This window comes from Gavialis gangeticus, unplaced genomic scaffold (genome assembly GCF_001723915.1).
Source record: "Gavialis gangeticus isolate Ggan-Ray unplaced genomic scaffold, GavGan_comp1, whole genome shotgun sequence".
NCBI classification, from domain to species: Eukaryota; Metazoa; Chordata; order Crocodylia; family Gavialidae; genus Gavialis; species Gavialis gangeticus.
Genome location: NW_017728980.1, coordinates 11771225 through 11791177, shown reverse-complemented (window position 1 = coordinate 11791177; position 19953 = coordinate 11771225). Strand labels below are relative to the sequence as shown.

Genomic DNA, 19953 nt, shown 5'->3' with positions numbered 1-19953 from the left:
TCAGGGCACTGGGTCTCAGATTTGGGCGCATGGTCTATTGTTTGTCCTTTTCCTTTGGAGAAGTGGTTGCAGGTCTCTGGTATGTAACTCCTCCTCCTCCCTTTGGACAATTCTCTTCCCAACCTGATACAAGGTAATGTGCTGTAGATCATGGGAAAGTCCTATTTTCTATAATTCTATGACTCTATCTATCTATCTAGATATAGATAGATAGATACAGATATATCTATCTATAATCAGAAAAGCAGAATCAGACCATATATCTGTATAGATATATATAAAAGCAGAATCAAGCCCTTGAATAGTAAGATCTTGGACTGGGAGGTATTATTGGTATTGAGGTTACTGCAGTGCCAAAATGCTTAACCAGAAGAGGCCAGCAAAGGGAGGTAGAATAACACCTAGGAGCGCCTGTACATATGACGGGGGTTTGATCCTTAGGGTTGCATTCTTTGCCCCCTAAATTGAACTGGTGGGTTTTTAATTGAAACTATCCAGTTCAATTTAGGGGTTTTTGTCACTCTTATGACGAGGAGCCCAATCGCCCCCCCCCCCCCCTTTTTTTTTTTTTTTGGCTGGAGCCTTCCCAGGACCACCTGGGCAGGCTGCTAGCGGGCCAGGTGCTGCCCCAGCTCATAGGCCACACCTGGCCCAATCTGACTCTTCCCTGAGTCTACCCACTGGAAGCCCAAGTGCTGCTCCCCAGGTGGGCTCAGGGAAGAGTTGGATTGGGCTGGGTGCTGCCTCCAAGCTGCGGCAACACACAGCCCACAAGCAGCCTACCCAGGCAGCCCCAGGGGGCATTGCTGCTGCAGAGAGAAGGACATGGGCCTCCTGCAGCTCAGGGGCTGCTCGGCCCACCAGTGGTTTGCCCCCTGGCTGTGGGAGAAGTGGACAGGCTCCACCGAAAAAAAATATCAGGCACCTGCTGAACGCAGAAGCGGTGAGGGGCCCGATCCTTTTTTTTTCTGCGGAACCTTCCCGCCTCCCACGTCCAGGTGGTGAGCTGACAGCTGCAACCTATTGTTGCAAACTAAACTAAATGCAGAGGTAGTTTAGTCTGCAACGATGCAAGCTCATCTAACCCCCCCCAAAATTGGTGCATGTGTAATGTGTGATGCCATTGCATGGCACAAACTGACATTTTCGTCATGTGTGCAAGTGTCCTAGGCCTTGTCTTCTGCTGGGTCAGTGGCTGAGGTCACTGGAGACCTGTCTTCCTATGTGTCTGTAAAGCACCTAGAACATATTTGGTTCTTTTATTATTTGCATTGAGGCCATAATTAGAAACCGTGTGCCATGATGATCCGACTCTGCTGTTTCTGATGGCCAAAGCATGATGTGATGTTCCATCCTTCCCCATCCCCTGGTGACCAGAGGATAGAGACTGGAGTTAAGACATGGCTTCTTTGCTTTTCAGCATACTGCCACACCGTTTGGTGAACCAGCCCAATGCAGAGCTGGATCTTGTGGGTGAAGGACTCATGACTGAACACATCATTTAAAAGCCTGCTTTGTGCTGCTTTTTCTCGCAGGCCTTTTAAACCTAGAGAAGTTGCTTCGCCAATTCCTCATCTCCAAGGACACCCTCTCGGTACGGATGCTGGATGACAGCCGGGACCCTACCCCTCTCCTAAAAGAGATCCGGGATGACAAAACTGCCACCATCATCGTACACGCAAATGCCTCCATGTCTCACATCATCCTCCAGAAGGTAGGTTGGCTGTTGAGTTATAGTTTTAGAAATGCTGCTGCTTTCCACCCTGATGATTTCTCTGAGCGTGTGCACTATGTGGTTCCAGAGTATAAACATTTCTGCTGCACTGCAGGAAATTTATCTACGCTACAGGGGGATTTCCATTGATTAACATTGAGTTCCTATGGGAAACAGTTTTTTTTCTTTTCCTCCAAGACTGCAGCTACAGAACAAATAGAATAATTGTTCTGACTAAGTGCACAAGAGATCTGGGGTTGGTTTCCAAAGGTGCTGAACTCCTACTGTTCCTGTTGACTTCAAACAAGAGCCAGTAGGCTGCTGAACAGTTCCGAAAATCAGACCATCAGTGCTGCAGACTTACGATTCTTTTTCCTCTTCTGAGTGCTTCTCAGGTTGCATTGTTTCTTCATCAGTTGTTTTTAAGCTGTTTTTTTTTTTTTTTTTAATTTCTATTATTTTAATTCTTTCCTGTATTGTGTTTTGGTTTTGGCTTGTGTCTAGACAGCTTGGCTTCATTTGGAAATTGAATCTAATGGGGGTGTAAAAATCCCGTGTTGTGTACACGTGCCCTGCGATTGTTGAGGTCCCTCTCCCATAGAGCAGGGTCTGTTGTCCTGTGTGTTCCTTGCAGCATCATGAGTGTGATGCTAAGGAATCAATCATCTGAGTGTGTGGAACCCGATCCAAAGCCCATCAGTCATTAACAACCATCTCTCAATTGAGTTCAGTAGCTAGGTCAGGCCCATCATGCTGCGTGTCGTCATCATCATCACTCTGAGAACAGAATGCTTGTCTTTAAGGCCTGATGGGTGAAGCTAGAGCAGGGCTTGGTACAAGTATTGGTCCCACTGAAGAGACACACACTTGCAAAGATACACAGATATGGGTCACTTTCTACAAAGGATCCTGCCTGCAAAGGAACTTTGCACAGGTTTGCCATCTTACTGGTGTTGGGCAGCCTGCGTGCAATGGCTTTTCTCTTGGTCAACAAACCATGGGCTTGACCTCAGAACCAGCAGACGTAGAAGCATGAGCTGCTGTAGCTTGAATTAAAACAGCAAGGCTGCCTAGCCAACAGCATGAGACTCGTGTCCTCTGCAGGGGAGGGCAGATGGGTACAGCACTAACATACACACTAGAGGAATGAGATTAGCACGCAGCAGGGAATGATTTTCCTGTCTGGCAAGATTTTTCAAGATTTCATACATTTTCCTCATCCTGTATTAGGAAAAAAGGCACAACCCCAAATATTTTTGTGAATCAAAAATGTGAAAAATAAAATTTGATTAGGTTCAGTGAAATATAACACTGTGTACCTTCAAATGTTCTCTGTTGATACTGAACTTTGATTCTTTTTAACCTCTTTTTTTTTTTTTACTATATTCTAACCGAATATAGTTTTAAAATATATTCTAACCTATTTTTTTTTACTATATTCTAACCGAAAAGATGCTTTGATTCAAAAAAGGAAGCTCTTCATGTTGAAGGTGATGAAATGAGACATTTCAACTCCTTGAGATTTTTTTTTTTCCAAAAAGTTTTCAGGGTGGGTAAATCCATTCCCCAGTCTCTTTCTGAGGCAGAGTTCTGGCTTTTTTTAAAAAAGCATTTCTTCTGAGAAGCTCCCAACCAGTTCTCCTTACGTTTGCTTTTTTACTGCAGCCAAAAAAAAAAGTATGAATATTGCATTGGCTCTGAGAAGAAACAAAGGGAGAATTTCAATCATATAGTCCAACTCTTGGGATATGAACCACAAACCACAAGCACTGATGTGCATCGGTGCAAAATGTTCCCATTGCTGGCTGTGCAGGTAGAGATGCCAGGCTTGAGTCCAGAGGCTGAGGTCAGGCGGAGGCTGCTGACAGTCTGTGCAAGTTCCAAGTGATACCAGCTGGATCTCCACGAAGCTCACGCATCTGTCATCAGTCCAGTCCTGCGTCATTTTAATTGCATGTCTAAATGCAATGTGCATGCACTGACGGACAGGTTTCCTTTGTGACCTTTGCTATATCACTAAAATACTCTGACACTGCTGATTTGTGGGGAAATCAGAAACTAGTGTTTGGGTTTTGGGGGTTTGTTTGGGGGGTTTTTTTGGTTTCTGAGTTAGATGATTTGAAAGAGCTCTCTCACTATTGAGGGCTATCCCTCAGTCTGTTGCCATAGTAATTTTCCACAGTCACACAGCAGTGGCTCTTTAGACATACGCACTCTCCCTTCCCCTCTCTGGGGTATTCTCATGCCGTGACCAATAAAGATGTTAAAGATTGAAAAGATTTTGCAGCATTCAATAAAATTTAATGCAGTCATCCCGGCAAGAGGATCCCAAGAGAGGAAGCAAAATAAACAATGCCCTCATGGTTTGTGAACTTATTGCAACTGGTGGAACTAGAAGTTATTTCCTTTTATGCTGGGAGAATATGGGCAACAAAGAGGGGAGATAACAACTAGAAGACAGAAACTTGCTTCAGATTGAGTCAGCAGACACTAAAGCCAATGGAAAAACTACTATTGTTTTAAATGAGCTATGGCTCCAACCTAGTATCAGAAAGCCCTTTCTTGGCCTCTGCTGTTTTCGGACAGTGAGGCAGACTTCTTCCGTCTTGCTCTCCACATGTGGTCTGGAGACATATGGCTGCTTGCTGTATTGACAGCCTGTCTTAGCTTCTCACCGGTACCTTTGGGGATGCTAAGCAGGCGGGAGTGATGTACAAAGGGAAGTGCTTATTTCTTTTTTCTTTTTTTTTATTTTCTGCCCTTGAAATCAAAGTTACAGGACCTGGCTGGCTTCAAAGGGTGAGCAGCTGCTGGGGGTTACAGTCCAGTGGCCTCAAGACAAGAGGCAGCGTGGTCTAGTGGCAAGAGGTGGTGGTTAGGCGGCTAGGTTTTCATCCCTCTCTCTGACACTGACTCATGGTGTGGCCTGTGGCAAGTTGCTTTGCCTTGCTGTTTCCATTCCCTGTATCTGGGATCATAGGAAAGTAGAACTGGAAGGACCCCACAGGGTCATGTAGTGCAGCCCCCTGCTCAAGGGAGGATCGTCCCTGAGATTGCACAACGTCTCCAGGCATCCTCTTCCAATGCCTGACCATCCTCATAGTCAGGAAATCTCCAGCCTAAATTTCCTCTGCTGCAGCTTGAGTCCACTGGCCCTAGTCCTGTCCCTTACAGCCACAGAGAAAAGCTCACCTTCGTCTCCATCCTCTTTATAATCACCCTTCAGGGATTTGAAGACTGTTATCAAATCCCCCCTTCTCCAGGCTAAATCAATCTAAGGGCTTTCAGCCTTTCCTTATAAGTCTGGTCTCCCAGGCTCCTGACAATTTTTGTTGTCCTGTGCTGGACTCGTTCCAAACTGTCCACATCCTTCTTGAAGTCTGGGGTCCAAAACTGGACACACAACTCCTGCTGAGGCCGCAGCCATGCTGAACAGAGCAGAAGCATCGCTTCTCTTGATTTGCAAGTGACACTTTTGTTAATACACCCCAGGATGCTGTTGGCTTCTTTTGTTGTAAAAAAAAAAAAAAGCACACTGTTAGTTCATATTCAGTTTATGGTTTGCCATAGCCCCCCAGTCCTTCTCTGCAGCACTACAGCCTAGCCAGTTGTTCTCCAGTCTGCATTTGTGCATGAAGTTATTCCGTCCCAAGGACTTTGCACTTGTTTTTGTTGAATCTCAACCGGTTGATTGTGGACCATTTCTCCAGTCTATCCAGGTCATTCTGGTTCCTAGCCTTGCCCTCCACAGTGTCAGCTATTCCACCCAACTTGGTGTCATCCATAGACTTGGTAAGCATGCACTCGATCCCAGCATCCCAATCATCAGTGAAGACGTTGAATAATACCAGACCCAGGACAGGCCTTTGGGGAATCCCACTTGATACCTATCGCCCAACTAGACTTTGAACCACTGAGGGTTATGCACTGAGTATGGTAATCCAATGGGTTATATTATCCGCCTTCCAGTACACTGCCTGTGGGTGATAGCGCTGTTCTAGTAATACTCGTGACAGTGAGGCTAAGTGCTTACTGACTGCAGAGCATGAAGTGTAGGATTTTCCAGTTCTGTTCCCCCTGAAGTCAACAGCACCTTGATTCTGTCCGGTGCAGAGTATTTTAAAAATCCCATCTTAGCAACCTGCGTGCACATGGTAGGTGCAGAGCACTGGCATTACAGTTCCTGGGGGATCTTCTCCCTCTTTCCCTTCATTTTGTTTTTCACCTTCAGCTGATCAAGAGAGGCTCCAGTGACTAGCTACACACTGCCTTGTTGGTTTCCCTTTGAAAGGCCATGTCACGCCAATCATTGTTGCCGCAGATGTATTGCACCTGTGAATATTGCACGAAACCTCCCGAGGGAGAGGGTGGGAGAAAGCCCTGAGGCCTCGTCCCTGCTGTGGCAGGATGCTTGCAGGGAGCAATGTTGCATCTGCCCTGTTTAGCTTCTTTACCTATGGCTTGAAGCAGGGTTCAGCAACCTGTGACCCATGGAGTTATTGGATTCAGTCCATGGACATGGGACTTCATCTGTAGGTGCTCTCCTTATGCTGTCATGGAGACAAACAGTGGCAGCAGAAGAAACCTGTGTATCCCCATATTGGACCCAGGGTGGTTTGCTTACCCCTGCCATAGTGAGTTCAGTGGGCCACAATCCCTGCCTCTTCCTTACCCATTGCACTTTCTGACAGCTCCAGCCTCCAGGTGGGGCGGGAAGAGGAGAGGGGAAGTGGAGAGACCCCCTCCAAGATAATGAAGGGTTGCCTGGCAAAACTTTCTGCCAAGTCCCCTGAGCGTGATTTGAGACTGGCTGTTTGGCAGGGAACTGCCGTCTCCTGCTTTCCGAAGGATTTGCAGGCTAATTCCCCACCTTCCTGAGCATCTGCTCCAGTAACTGGCTCCTCATTCACTGTGAATTCTGGGGTTTCACACTCATTTATTTAGCCGTGCTTCCTTCCCTACGCACACTTACACCCTGTTAACCCCTTTTCCCATTCCCCTTCTCTTTATTTACCTCTTACAACTCTGCTAAATCCTAGAGGCTTTGTGGAGGCATCAGAGTTCATTCAGGCTAATCATCAGTTGCAGGATGTTAGAGCCTAAATTTGGCTGGTGTTTGTGGGCAAAGATCCATGGGGCATGGCAGCCTTATCCCCTCCGATTTTGGTGAAGCTTTCCCTTTTTTCCCTCTCTGCAGCCTAATGTTTGCAGTGAAAGGCTGAACAGTTTGTAAAATCTTTGGTGTTTTGTTCTGTGATTTTTTTTTTTCCCCCCACGGATTCTGCCAATATTTTTGCCAAGAATTTGCTACTTTCGCAGGAATTTTCGTTTGCGCTTAGAAGCAGGCCTAGTGCTGAGCAACAGAGGCTGTATATGGCAAGTGTGAGCACATTTAAACTTCCCACATTTTCAGTGTGAAAAAATACATTGAGCTGAATCAGGAGTGGGATTGATACTGAGCGAGTGCCTGGCTGCCTGAAAGGAGAGGGTAAAAATTGCCACACAACTTTTTTTTTTTTTTTTTTTTTACAAAACTGACAATTCTGCCTGCTCTTCCTTGTTCCACCCAAAATGTTCCTAAACAGTGCTGTCCTTGAAGGCTTGTCTGTGATCACCAGTTAGATTGTTTTAAAAATGCTGGTATAGTTGAAGCGGTACAGCACCCATAGTGAGTTTTATCAGTATAATGGGAGGCTGAGGACGTTATATGGCTGTAAGATCTATATACCAGCATCATGTGTTCATACCTGGGGCTATATCAGTGAAACCATTGTAGTCCAAGCCAAATAGCTGTGACTCTTGCAAGGTTGGGCTCTGGGCTTATTCTTCTGACCTTGGTTAGTATGGCAATCTGGGACTGCTAAAATCGCTGTTACTAGGCATGTTTGCAGCTGAAACTCTTTCTACCACTGTCCCTTCCTTCCCTGTTCCCCTGGTCTTTATTCACCTGTTAGGATCAGGGCCAGATTCAGTCACTGACTGGTGTCTGTGGCCTGTAGCCCAAGGTTAGATCAGATGTTCCCCATCTGAGGCCTTCAGTGCTGCTGCAGTTGGAGTAACCTGCAGTTTCCATTGACTTCACTGAGACCTGCAGATGTTCACTGCCTGTGAAAAATCAGGTCCTGTAACTTTAATTTCATAGGTGAAACTGTACATCTGTGTCCTGCCCTTTCTGGCTTCTCAAAAGATGGCAGTGTCCATGTACAGTGATAAGGGTGAAAAGTGAATCCAGCCCAGTCTGTCCTGTTCCCGCCCCTGAGATTAAAGACGGTCACTCCTTGCTCTAATCTGATCTTCCTCTCCTTCACAGGCAGCCGAACTGGGGATGGCATCAGCCTATTACACATATATCTTCACTAATCTGGTAAGACATTTCCTCAGCTCCTCTCCCGTGCATATAGAGTCCCACTAATGACAACTGATCTGCTCGCCCCGTGGGAGTCTGGGTTGTGTCTGGTAGAGCCATGTGCAAGAGGGAGTGGAAAAGCATTGATGAGCCAGGGGTATTTGGGGGTGTCCGAGAATCCAGGCTTTGGCCAAGAGAGAAATTAGCCCTGCCCTCCATGTGATGAAAACAAATTGATCCACCAGTGATGCCCTGTGGAATGGCAAAAACGGCAGAGCCAGTCAACACCAGTGCTAAACGGGCAGTCCTGCCCTGTAGGTTGAAGGATGTGGACCTTGGACAAGAGAGAGCTGTGCTTCAGCTGCAAGCCCATCCTTTCTTGTCTTGTATTGAGAGCAGTGGGGGTGAGAGGGGTTGCTGTAAGTCAGGGGTGGGCAAAATACGGCCTGGGGGCCGGATCTGGCCCACCAGGCCATTCTATCCAGCCCATGGGGCCCCTAAACAATTAGAAAATTAATATTTATTTGCTCCTAGCTGCCTGTCAAAGATGACAGGAGCGAGGAGTAGTAGGACCCAGAGGAAGCTAGTGGCAGGACCCAGCAGCAAGGTCTGCCCAGCCTTTGCCCCCCAACCAGAAACCCCTGCCTAGCAGAGGCTTCTGGCCTGGGACCATGGGGCTGTTCCTGCTTCCCTGTGACAGAAAGGGAAATGCGGCTCTCAACAGTTTGCCAAAACTCAGTAAGCATCCCTTCACCCAAAATAATTGCCTGCCCCTGCTATAAGTGGTACTCTCTTCATCCCATTGTTTCCAGCTTATGCCTGGCACTGAGGGCCTGATCTGGAGCTCATTGAATACAAGTCTTTGCATTGATTTCAGTGGGCTTTGGAGGATGCACCAGCAGACAATTCTGCAACCCCTACTTACCCTATAACCCACTTACTTACCTGAGTAAAGTTTGATCTTACTAGTAGAAGTTTTGGGACTGAGCCCTGGGCAGCTAGAGACACCTGAAGCATAAACCCAGGGCAGAGAGTTAAATCATCCTTTTAAGGACCCTTCCTTTGTCCCCTCTGGGTTTCTCAAGTACAAAAGGCAAAACATGAGAAGACAGCATGTCTAACCCTACCTCTCCCCTCCCTTTAAAAGTTTTTCCTGGTGGGGACACTCTCTTTAAGGCACTGGGCCAGTTGCTCAGCTGGCAAAAACCCACACAGATCCGGAGAGCTAAGACCGTTTACATCAGCTGAGCTATCGCTGGGAGAAAGGGGACTGATGCAGTGGTGGCAGCATATGGACAGGGCAAGCCGTGACATGAGTCCTGGTCATGTCTTAGTGAGGGGCTGAGTGCACGTGTAAGGCTGCTCAAGGGTGATTGCATACCTGTGACAGGCAGGGAGAGGCATGTTTTTCAATGCAGCTTGTGGCAATTTAGCTTTACAGCTCCTAAGAACATTAATGGGAGATCATGTGGTTAAATCCCCACGCACTGTGCTAAACAAGAAGTAATGGGCTTAGGTAGCAGCAGGGGGAAGCCCAGAGTAAACATTAGGGAAACTTTCAAGCTAAAGGAGCTGTGAGGCCCTAAAACAATCTGCCACATGGGCTGGGGAAATTGCTATCCCCATCAATAGTTCACTTGAGACTATCTATTAAGGATGGGGCAGAAGTAATGAAATCTGTCATGTCTTAGTGCAGGGGGATGGATGAAATGATGAACCAGAGGCGCCTTCCAACCCAAATGATACTTTGATTCTCTAATGTCTATTAATATTTATGCCCGTGCGGGCGTGCGCCAGGAAAGCCGAGAGCTGCAGCGGGCGGCGTGTCTGTGTGTGTTTGGGTGGGAGATAGACAGAAACAGATGGAGCCAAGCGTGCAGGGAGGGTAACCCACACGTAGGAGTAGGCAACACCATGGAGAGCAAGTGGGAAGTGGCACAAGGAGATGGCTTGTGAAAGGAGGCATCAGAGAGAGAAATTCTGTGCTTTCAAATAGCCTTCCAATTCCTTCTTGAAGCAAAATCCATAGGTCCTAACCCTAGTTGGTGCCATCCACTGAGGAATAGGCCATTCAGTCCTAGTCCTAGTTAAATCAATATAGATGATTGGCAACTCAATGAAAAGTAAAGAAATACCTTATGTTGAGGAGCTGAGCAGTGACATAAACCTTGAAAGCTAAGTTGAAGCCAGTAGGACCCCAAAATGTAGGGTTACCTTTTTCAGGTTGTATTTGTTCCGTCATGGCTATTAGCCCAAAGGCTCCATTGTTCTAGTAAGAATATTATTACTGGTAGTATTATTATTAATAATAATAACAATAATGATCAAGAAGATGATAATAGTAATGATGATGATTATGATGATAATAATGATTAGGGTTTCATTTCTAGCTCTTCCATTGACTTTGTACATGAACTAAGACAAGTACCAATAAGCTTGTCCTTGCCTCAGTTTTTCCAGCCTGTAAAAATGGAGAGAGCCACTTCCATCTCATAGGGGACAGCATCAGGTTCAGGTCTTCAGCCTTTCTAAAGCACCGCGAGGTACTCTGTGAGAAATGCAGTGTGATACTATGAGATCCATAGTTCTGAAGGTAAACCACTTCCCACAGTCACGTGTATTTGTTGTTGCATTGGCATGCGGCATACTGTGTACAGTTTTTTCAGGAGTGAAGCATTTTAAACCCAAAACACACCACGTTCCCACCCCGTTTGTGTCTCGCGTGACATGCAGACTCTGGAGCAAAAACTACCGAGCCTGTTCCTTTTGATCTAGCATGGGGTGGGGTGGGGGGTGACCAGGGGTTGTAGGTGCTCTCACAAATCAAATCATGAAAGATATGAGCCTGGGACGATGGGACCCTGGGCCACGGCTGGAGCAATGAATCGTGTCTCTGAATTTGGACATGGGCATGTTCAGAATTTGAGTTGAGATCAGAATCTGAAATTTGCAATTCAAGCCCATTCTTCTAATCTGGTTATGCATGACTTTAAGGTGAGGTTAGAAAGGAATGAATCCTAGGGCCATTCATTCTCCCTGGAAATTAATCACAAAGGGCATCTATTTATTCCAGTTTATTTTACCACTTTGCAAAAGACCAGTTCTCTAAAGAGCTAACTGGAGTTTTGACAGGGATCATTAAGAAGAAAGGTGACACTGGGCGAAACCTGGGCAGATGGAAGAGATATTTAAGGAAATTAGTAATATTTAAATGGGGATGAGAGATGGGAGTGAGCAATTTAAACTAATAAATCTGGAGGGATTATCAAGCTGCTAATGAACCCTCTGAGGTTTTGCAATCACTGCCTAATAGGAAAGATAAAATCATTGTGAACTGCTGTCTGGGAGAGCAGGCAGAAAGATGGTTTAAATGGAGGCAGACCTTGTTGAAAGAGAATAGACATCATGGATAGTTAAAGGCACGGATATTAAATATGTGGGAGATGGCAAAAATAATCAAGCCTAAGAGAAGGGAAGGGAGGTTAAAAAGCTGAGTTGCATGCATGCCAAGGCAGTGGAGGGCATCTCTGTTTATACCTCCTGGCATTAAGCTCGTTACAGCCATTGTAATAAGAGCATGCTAGATAATGGCTAGTTAGGCACCATGACTTCCTGGCTTTCTCTCACAGCTGTGGGAGTGGGGATGCTGGGTGCCACATGGAAAGATCAGTGAGTCGCAGATCTTAAATGTTACTTATGAGTCAGTGCAGCAGGGAGGAAGGATGGCTTGGGGAAACAGATGCCAAGCTTTAGCAAAAGCTCCAAGAGTAAATGAAGGACCTCTTAGCTCTCAATGCATGTGCACAGAGGCTGAGACCGAGAGGCAAGGACTTGGGTGGAAACACCCACAAGATGATTCACAGGCGACTGGCAGTTTATATGCCTTTCTCCACCTGTGGCAGGATCAGCTCCCCTTGTGTCATCATGGGGGGCTGGGCCAGCTCCTCCCCAGGGCTATCCAGAATCTAGAATAACTCCAAGAAGGGGCATTTGTGTGCAATGCTTTCCATCCCTGAAACTCAGAGGAGAGAGTGGTGTTATCCTTGAATGCTGGATGAGGAAATTGAGGCTCAGACTGGGGAGGCAACTTGCCACAGGCCACACAGCGCTTGAGATGACAGTCCTAGAACAGAACTGCCCTATCAGTGTTAGGGTCCTCCTACAAAGTACTCCTTCTTCCAAGTCTCCTTAGTTAATTAAACTGGGGACACTCTACAAGGTGTTGTATGTTGGTTGGTCCATAGTTGGTAGGGTAGGGTCGGAAGGGAACTGAGCAGATCATCAAGTCCGACCCCCTGCCATGAGCAGGAAAGGATGCTGGGGTAAAAAGACCCCGGCAAGGGGTTCATCCAGGCTGATTTTGAAGACCCCCAGGGTAGAGGTGTTCATCTTGGAATCAGTAACGACTCCAAGATCCTTTTCTGCCTCTGTGCTGATGAGAAGGGAGCTTTTCTCCATCCACCCTAGAGGTGGCTGCATTTCCTCTGTTTTTATTTTGTGATAAAAAGGTCCCATGTCACGGTAACACCAGGAGAAGGACATGGAATGGGGTTAAAGCCCCTGGTGGAGGGCTGGCCCCTTTACCCACCTACCTACAACTCCGCTGTTCAGTGGATGTGTGTATTCAGCACCACATTAAAGGGGTCTCGGCAGGCATTGTATTCATGATGTTGCCACCCCTCTTGGCCTTCTCCTTGCTCTGGGGGGGTAGTAATTTACTGATACCAATAGCAAATGCTTCCCCCATGTAGCATTATTTCCATCTCATCCCACCTTACCCATCTGCACGGCTGCTCTGGGGATGAAAATCTACCCATTTTCCCCACCCACCTGGTTCAGGAGTAGAGAGAAAGCTGGCACATGGGACCTACTTGCTCTATGCAGGGGACAGTTGTTTCCTTCTTGGCCTTTACCTAAGCATACGGCCCAGCCTGTAATCTAAAACATAGCAAATGGCTTTGATTAAAAAAAAAAAAAAAAAATTAAAACAATTTGTTTAGCAGAGGAATTTGACTTGATAAAGGTTTGGAGGAAAAATTGTAGCCATGTTGACATTTGATTTATAATAATAATAAGGATGATGTATAGATAGAGCGATGCAGATTAGGCTACTGTGAATTGCAAAAAAAATAAAAATAATTGAATCTCCTACCCTTGGAAATATTTGAAACCAGCAGAGCAAAGAATGAGAGGTTTTGGATGTCTTCAAAAACCAAAGATTAGAATTAATTCCTTGTAGGTCATTAATTCTGTGTAGCTTGTTGCTGTTTTGCGGTGTAGGTGTGTTTAATAATATTATATGGACCTGGGGCTGGGTTTAAATTTCAGTGCATTTATCAAGGAGATAAGATGGAAATAATTGAAACTATTAAAATTACTAGAGTAGGAAGGAAGGTGTAAAGGCATTTTAGTGGCGCCTTGAGTCAGGCACTTTCTTCATTGTATGTAGTTTTGTTCCCTGACAGCATTTTCTGGGGTTGCTGTGCGCTGATAAAACAGCTGCTGCGTCGTATCGCCGCAGCCCGAATAAATCAGTTTTGTTTTGTTTTGTGTTTGTCAATGATCTGTGAAGAGATGGCTTTACATAGCAGGTGAGGTTTTCAAAGCTGCCTAATTGGTTTGGATGCTCAGTTGGAAATTAATAGGAATTGGGTGTCCAAATCATCTAGGCAGCTTTGCAGATTCCAGCTGCAGTTCTTCATTCATGTGAAGATCCTTTAGGAGGGAGGCCTGAGAGCTGCCTAAGTGGAGGTTAAGTGGCTGAGTGGTTTAGGAGACTAGACTGGGAGTGAAGCAGAGAAGTGGGAGAAACCTGGTTTCAGTGGCTTAATGGAAGCTGTTAAGGCTTAACAGTTCTCCGTTGTCCTTGGGCCGGCAGGGATGCGATGCAGTCGGCATTCGTGATGCAGCAACCTCATAAGATCAGCAAGAATGCGTAAGTCAGGCATGGGCAGGTGCCCCAAATAGTCACAAGGGTCATTAGGACAACAGTTCTCAGCAGGAGCGTGTAGTCCAGTGTATCAGCATGTCTGCCCACACCCAACAGACCACTGCTTGTTGTTCCTATGACTTTCTTCTGCCAGGGAAATTGATTTTTACTTCTGGTTTATTGTACAATTATTGACTCTGTTAATATATTATAAACTTACTGAGCCTTTCAAGAAAACTGTAAAGCACTTAGCATAATTCCATGCGCTTTGGTAAATAAATATGTTTTTAGAGCATCTCAGACATGATTAATAGACTCAACAACTCAGCCTGGAAGGCAACCAAATCCAGAGATGTAGAAATGGGTATTCTCTGTGCGTTGCATCTAACATAGGAGGACTAACATGCCTTCGTGGGAAGGGTGCCAGGCTTGTGAGCGATTGACTGTCTCAAAGGCCAAATGTCCCATCCATAACATCAACCTGGAGCCGCACACAGGACTCCAGTGCCATTACGTTGGTCCCTGGTGTGTCCATCTGTTTATTTTTAATGTGTGCCTGGGGGGCAGTGCCCTTTTGGGACCTCACTTATTCAAGCCCCAAGGGCTTGGGTTCAGTACGAATTCAGGCATTCCTCTCCTCTCCACTTATCACCCTGATAACTGTTTGCATCAATGATAAAGAGATCATGGAGCCAGAGGCCATTTACAGTAAAGCAGGGAATCCCTTGCATGTTTTAGCTGCCTTCCCGGAGTAACTGTTTGTGGTCTGTGTCACACCTTGGCTCCAACACCTTCTCCTCCTTTCCCCTCTACCTTGGGCTTGGTCGTGGGCAAGTTGAGAAGTGTGCTGTTAAAAAAAAAAAAAACAGCTCACGACAATTAAGTTCAACTCTTCGTGCCCGGCTGCTGCAGTTCAAACAGGGAGTCATTTCACAGACGTCAATAGAGCTATACTGGATTTATTCTAGTACGCGTGAGAAATGGATCCTGCCTGCCATATCGTTCACCCGAGCCCTGTGGTACTTCTCAAGTCCCTGCCAGGGCAAAACACTTACTGATGGCCAGTAGGAATTTTGTCTGAACAGGGGATGCAGGGTTTGAGACCTGCCTGCTTCAGTTCACCCACTTCTAAAGTGGAAATAAGGGTGCACATCCATGGTCCTTAGCTAGTGTAAATCAGCACTGAAGTCAGTTAGGTTATACGTGTTCACTCCAAGTACAGATCTGGCCCCACGCTGGTGAAGTGCTATGAGATCTCTGCATAGAAGTCACCGCATATAATTTCCAAGCATAAACTGTTGTTACTCAGGCAAAACTACTATTGAGCTCACTGAGAATTTGCCCTGAGGGAGGAATACCTGGATTTGACCCATTGATTAAAGACAGGGAACAGGAGCGGCATGTTCTGGGCTTGCCAGGCCGATCTTGTAAGTCAGCCTTGCATCTGTGGCAGCCAGAATGACCAGAAGTTTGGGTGATCCCATTAAAGCGTGGCTATCACCAACTGAGGATTTGGACCATAATCTAATCTAGACCCCCAGCAGCAGAAGCAGCAGCAATGACATTTGGAGATCACTTGGAGGCTGTTAATCAGCAGATCTGAAAACCCAATACAGCCCTTAGGGTAATTAAAAGAGGATGACGCACATGCCTGTCAAGGTCTCAGTGCCACTAAAAATCAAAGTGAGCACATCCTGGCAGGTGTTTTGAGCTGCCAGGAAGGTGAAAGGGGGAAATGTGCTGCTATCTCCTGGCTTCCCGGGTGATCTGGGTTATTAAAAGGGAGATAAGAATCTAGTAATGGCATGAGAGTCGGTGCACGCAATGGGGATACAAAACAATATTGCCGGCCCAATCGATGAAATGAGAAGGAACTCGATAGCTGATGCAGAGAACCGAACAATAGCAAACTGGTCTTCTCTACAGTCAGAGATAAGCAATTACTAGAAGCCAGTCATTCAAGTGAGACCGGCGGCATGACAATGCAGATGAATCTCTTGGGTTCTGAGTCTCGGGTTTAAAATACATTTCCTTATCAGCAGGCTGTTATAAGAGTAATAATCCTTTGCTCGTCTAGCCCTTTCCAACCAAAGATCTCTAGCCTCATTGTAACATGAAGCCCCAGTTTCCTCTTGAGCGGCACAGGTATGATTAGCTTGAATTAACTGATGGGGAAATTAGATGAGAGAGACCAGAGGTGACTTGGCCAAAGTCTCCTTGAGCCTGGAATAGAAGCCAAGTGTCCTGGCTCTGGTAGTGGAAACCCAGTTTGTATGTGGTGCGGGGAACATGCAAGTGCTTTAAAAGGGATTGGTTCGAGACTGCGGTCAGCTTCTAATGCTAATTCACTGACCGAGCGTGTCTGAGGGAGACCTGAAGCTGACTCCCAAGTTTCTCTCCATGGCTGTGTTTTCAGTTTGCTGTTGAACTGTGAACTGAGCACCAAGGCTGTAGCACAATACTCAGATTCAAGCGCATGCTTAAGTGCTTTGCTGAACTGTGGGCTCAGGCCATGCTGCCATGAGTGGGGTCTTTCTGTGGATTTTGGTCTGGGGCGTTTTCTGGTTTGCTTTTCTTCATGACTCAGTTGGCCCGTCTGTAATACAGCCCCACGCCAGTTTGCAGGCTGGAGAACGCGAGGCTCAGTGATTTAATCATGTTAATAAAGCACTCTGAGATGCAGTGATGAAAATGACAATTTAAAAGCAGTATATATATGCAGGCTATTTATGATAGAAACCAAAAGAAACTAGTAAGCGGGAGCAGAAAATTTCAATAAAGCTTCAATTGAAACAATACAATCCCCAGCTTCGGCGATTAGGGGAACCTGTGGGTGCTCAGTTCTGGTCAGGATCAGGCCCCATTTGGGATCACAGCGCATGAGTCAGAGGTTTGCATTGCGTTGTATATTCAACTCCGAGGAGTTTATATCCCTTATGGAATAAAACATATGGCCTGTAAATCTTGGGATGGTAATTCACGGTGGGTGATGCCACCAAAATCAAACTCATGACTATGAGACACAGGGACGGGCTGTGCTGCTTTTATTAGGCAGGTTCTCCTGATGATCTAAAGGCTTGGGTCACTCCGGCGGCTTTGTCTGCTGCCATAAAGTACAGGAGTGCACGTTGAGTGCTGTGTGAAGAGCCGCAGAAACCCAGGAGTGACTTCATCCTATAATAATTCCTCTAGCTCTGTCTCCTGGGGAACTCCTTTGTATTCAATTAGTTAATGTGTGCTTAGTACTTTGAAAATATAGTGTGCCGTATAATTGCTAAGTGTTATTATTTAACTGTGCGCAGTTAGTGGTTACAGCCCTGGACTGGGAGTGAGGAAATTGGGGTTTGGAGTCCTTGCCTTTGCTGCAGACTCACTGCTCCTCTTGCAAGATACTTCGAAGGCCTCCATTTTTAGAAAGACTCGTTTAATTTTGGGTGCCCCGTTTCAGGCACTTAGGGCCAGGTTTTGACAGACATCCCCCCCGATCCCTGACGCCCTGAAGTTGCATGAAGCAAGTGCTGACTGAGGGTGCTCTGTCTGCCTCTTTGAAAGTCTGATCCCTAGGTCTCAAATGGGGTGCCCCAAATCAGGAGGCACTTGACATTTCTGGTCTTCTCCATGCCTCAGTTTCCCTTTGTGTAAAAGAAGGATGACAGTCCTTGTCTGTGTTGCTCGGAGTCTGAATGCGCTGGTGTTGGTGAGGTCCTTTAAGAGGCCTGAATGGAGAAGTTTATTGGAAAGGGAATGCCTGCTGCTTTAGTGGTGGAAGTCCTGGGAGGGCAGGTCTGTGCTGACTTGCCCCTTCACAGGATTGCCAACTCTGACTGAAGCTATTCCGGGAGATTTTTTTTTCTTCCAACATGACATAATGTCATTAACTGTACTGTTCAACCTGTTCACAATATCAATCTCCCAGATTGCTTTCAGCAGTCATCGGGAGATCGGTGCCAATTCCAGTAGACTCTCGGCCAATCCAGGAGCACTGGCAACCCTACCCCTTCAATTCACTCCCTCTCCACACTGGCCAACTCCTGGAAATATGGCATCGTCACTGCCTAAATTAGCCGGAGCGCGTGCCAGTAAGCACACCTGAGGCAGCATATGAGTAGGGTTGGAGATGTGCTCCTGGCCACAGTAGGATGGCTCCATTGCCCAATTTGAAGAAGCTGGCATATGTGCAGGAGATATGGGGGGAGGGGGTGGGCATCATGGTAGTATTGCCGGTGGTGCGGACAGCCCAGAGAAGTCTCTCTGTAAAACTGCTTGTTGTTTGCATCCATATTAGTGCCTGTGTGGGTGTGGGAGCAGCCTGCAAGTGGGTGTATATCTGGTTGTGATCTGTCCATACCTGCATGCTCCTGAGGTATCCAGACAGACAAACGTGCAGGCTATGAACTGGTGCATGTGAATTCCTGTCACAAGAGAGCCCTGGGGAGCACAGAGCTGGCTGTGAAGGACAGATGACCTGTCTCTGGCCAAGGAGATCAATGGATGAGAGGCGGCATGAAGGAGGCGGCGGCTGGCGAGGCTAGAATGGAGGGTTTAAGAGCTTGGAGTCTCCCATTAAATAGAATCGGCTGACAGGTATGAATTATTCTCCCAGCAGCTCCTTGCTCTTGGGAGTTATTACCTGAAAAGCAATCTTCCATCCTGCAAAAAGCACCCGCCCGCCATGTAGATAGGAGGGAGCAAACACATCAGTGACTATGAAAGGAAAGAAGGGAAGAGAGAGTGCCCAAAGATCCACTCGCATCCTGTGTGCCCTGAGCATCCTTCTCATTCAGGGCTAAGAAGCAGAGAAAGTGCCAGGAGCAAACAGCATCCCCTTGAGAGAAGTGGCTGTGGAAGAGAACAGGTGGCAGTGTCTGTGTTCTGTAATGGGAGAGATCGCAGCTGCAGAAAGCTCAGATCTGATCTCCCCAAAAGCATCAGAGTCCCAATCCCGGTCTGGGTTAGGCGAATATTGAGCACAGTGCATGAGAACAATATGGTGTCTAAAATTCAGTATGTGGACTGTCTGCAAAAGATAATGCTTCAGCAGGGGTCACGCTGGGTATGTCTAGACTTGGAAGAGTGGTCGTCGTAAGATTGGGACAAGCTAATGTACTTTAGCAGACTGTTCCTCGCTGTTAGCTGCAAAGGTTAATACAGACATTTAAAAAGCCCGAGCCTGAATTGATTAAATCCTGCAGGTTAGTCTAACCTGCATAGACTGAACCAACAAGCAAGTGAAGACACATTCACTTTTGATTCAGGAAATGCAGCCACGTGCCTGCAGTGCTTAGGCTAGAGCATGAGCCCCCCTTTCCCTAAGGCTGGAGGGAAGCTGAGCTGAGGGGGGTGGCTGTGGCCAGGCCCCAGCAGGCTGAGTATGACTGGGGAAGGGTTTAAAGCCCACCCTGGCTTGCAGTGACCCCAGCCAGGGTGTGCCTGGAGCGGGAAGCAGCCCTTGCCAGGCTTGTCCACAAATGACGGTGGGGAAGAGAGGGGGATTAAACCCCCCCTACCTCCCCTCTCCCACCAGCATGGGACCGCAGCCCGGGGAGCCCTCGCTCCCATCTGCCTTGGAGCACATGAAGGAGCCTGGTGCTTGACCTGGCTTGGCCTCCAGCATCACACTGCCCAGCTTCTTAGTGCCTGTCTCCAGCTGCAGGTGCTGCTGGGGTGAGACTGCACCACGTACACTGCTCAGGTTGGCCTGGCACCGCTCTCCAGTGGGTGGAAGAGGCCACCAGACAGGAGCTGGTCCCCCAGCTGTATGCTTGGTTCGTCTTGGCTCTGCCCCAGACTAGCGCTGACACATGCTCGAGCCCGTGCCCTGACCTTCACCCCGTCCCACCCCCCCCACAGCCGCGGTCCCTCTGCTCAGCAGGGCCCATGTCCGGGATGGAGTGGCCACTGCTGCCACCACAGTCCCTCTGCACTGTGCTCCGTGCATGTCCCCACCTGGGTTTAGGGCTGGTT

The 19953-nt window shown here is 47.1% G+C and overlaps 1 protein-coding gene across 1 annotated transcript in view; it reads left to right on the top strand.

Moving 5' to 3' along the window:
• The window catches only part of GRIK4 (glutamate ionotropic receptor kainate type subunit 4), a 236848-nt gene that overhangs the window by 142096 nt on the left and 74799 nt on the right, over positions 1-19953 (top strand). The window contains 2 exon segments of the mRNA XM_019510059.1: positions 1536-1714; positions 8025-8078. Coding sequence (XP_019365604.1) covers positions 1536-1714; positions 8025-8078 — 233 coding nt within the window.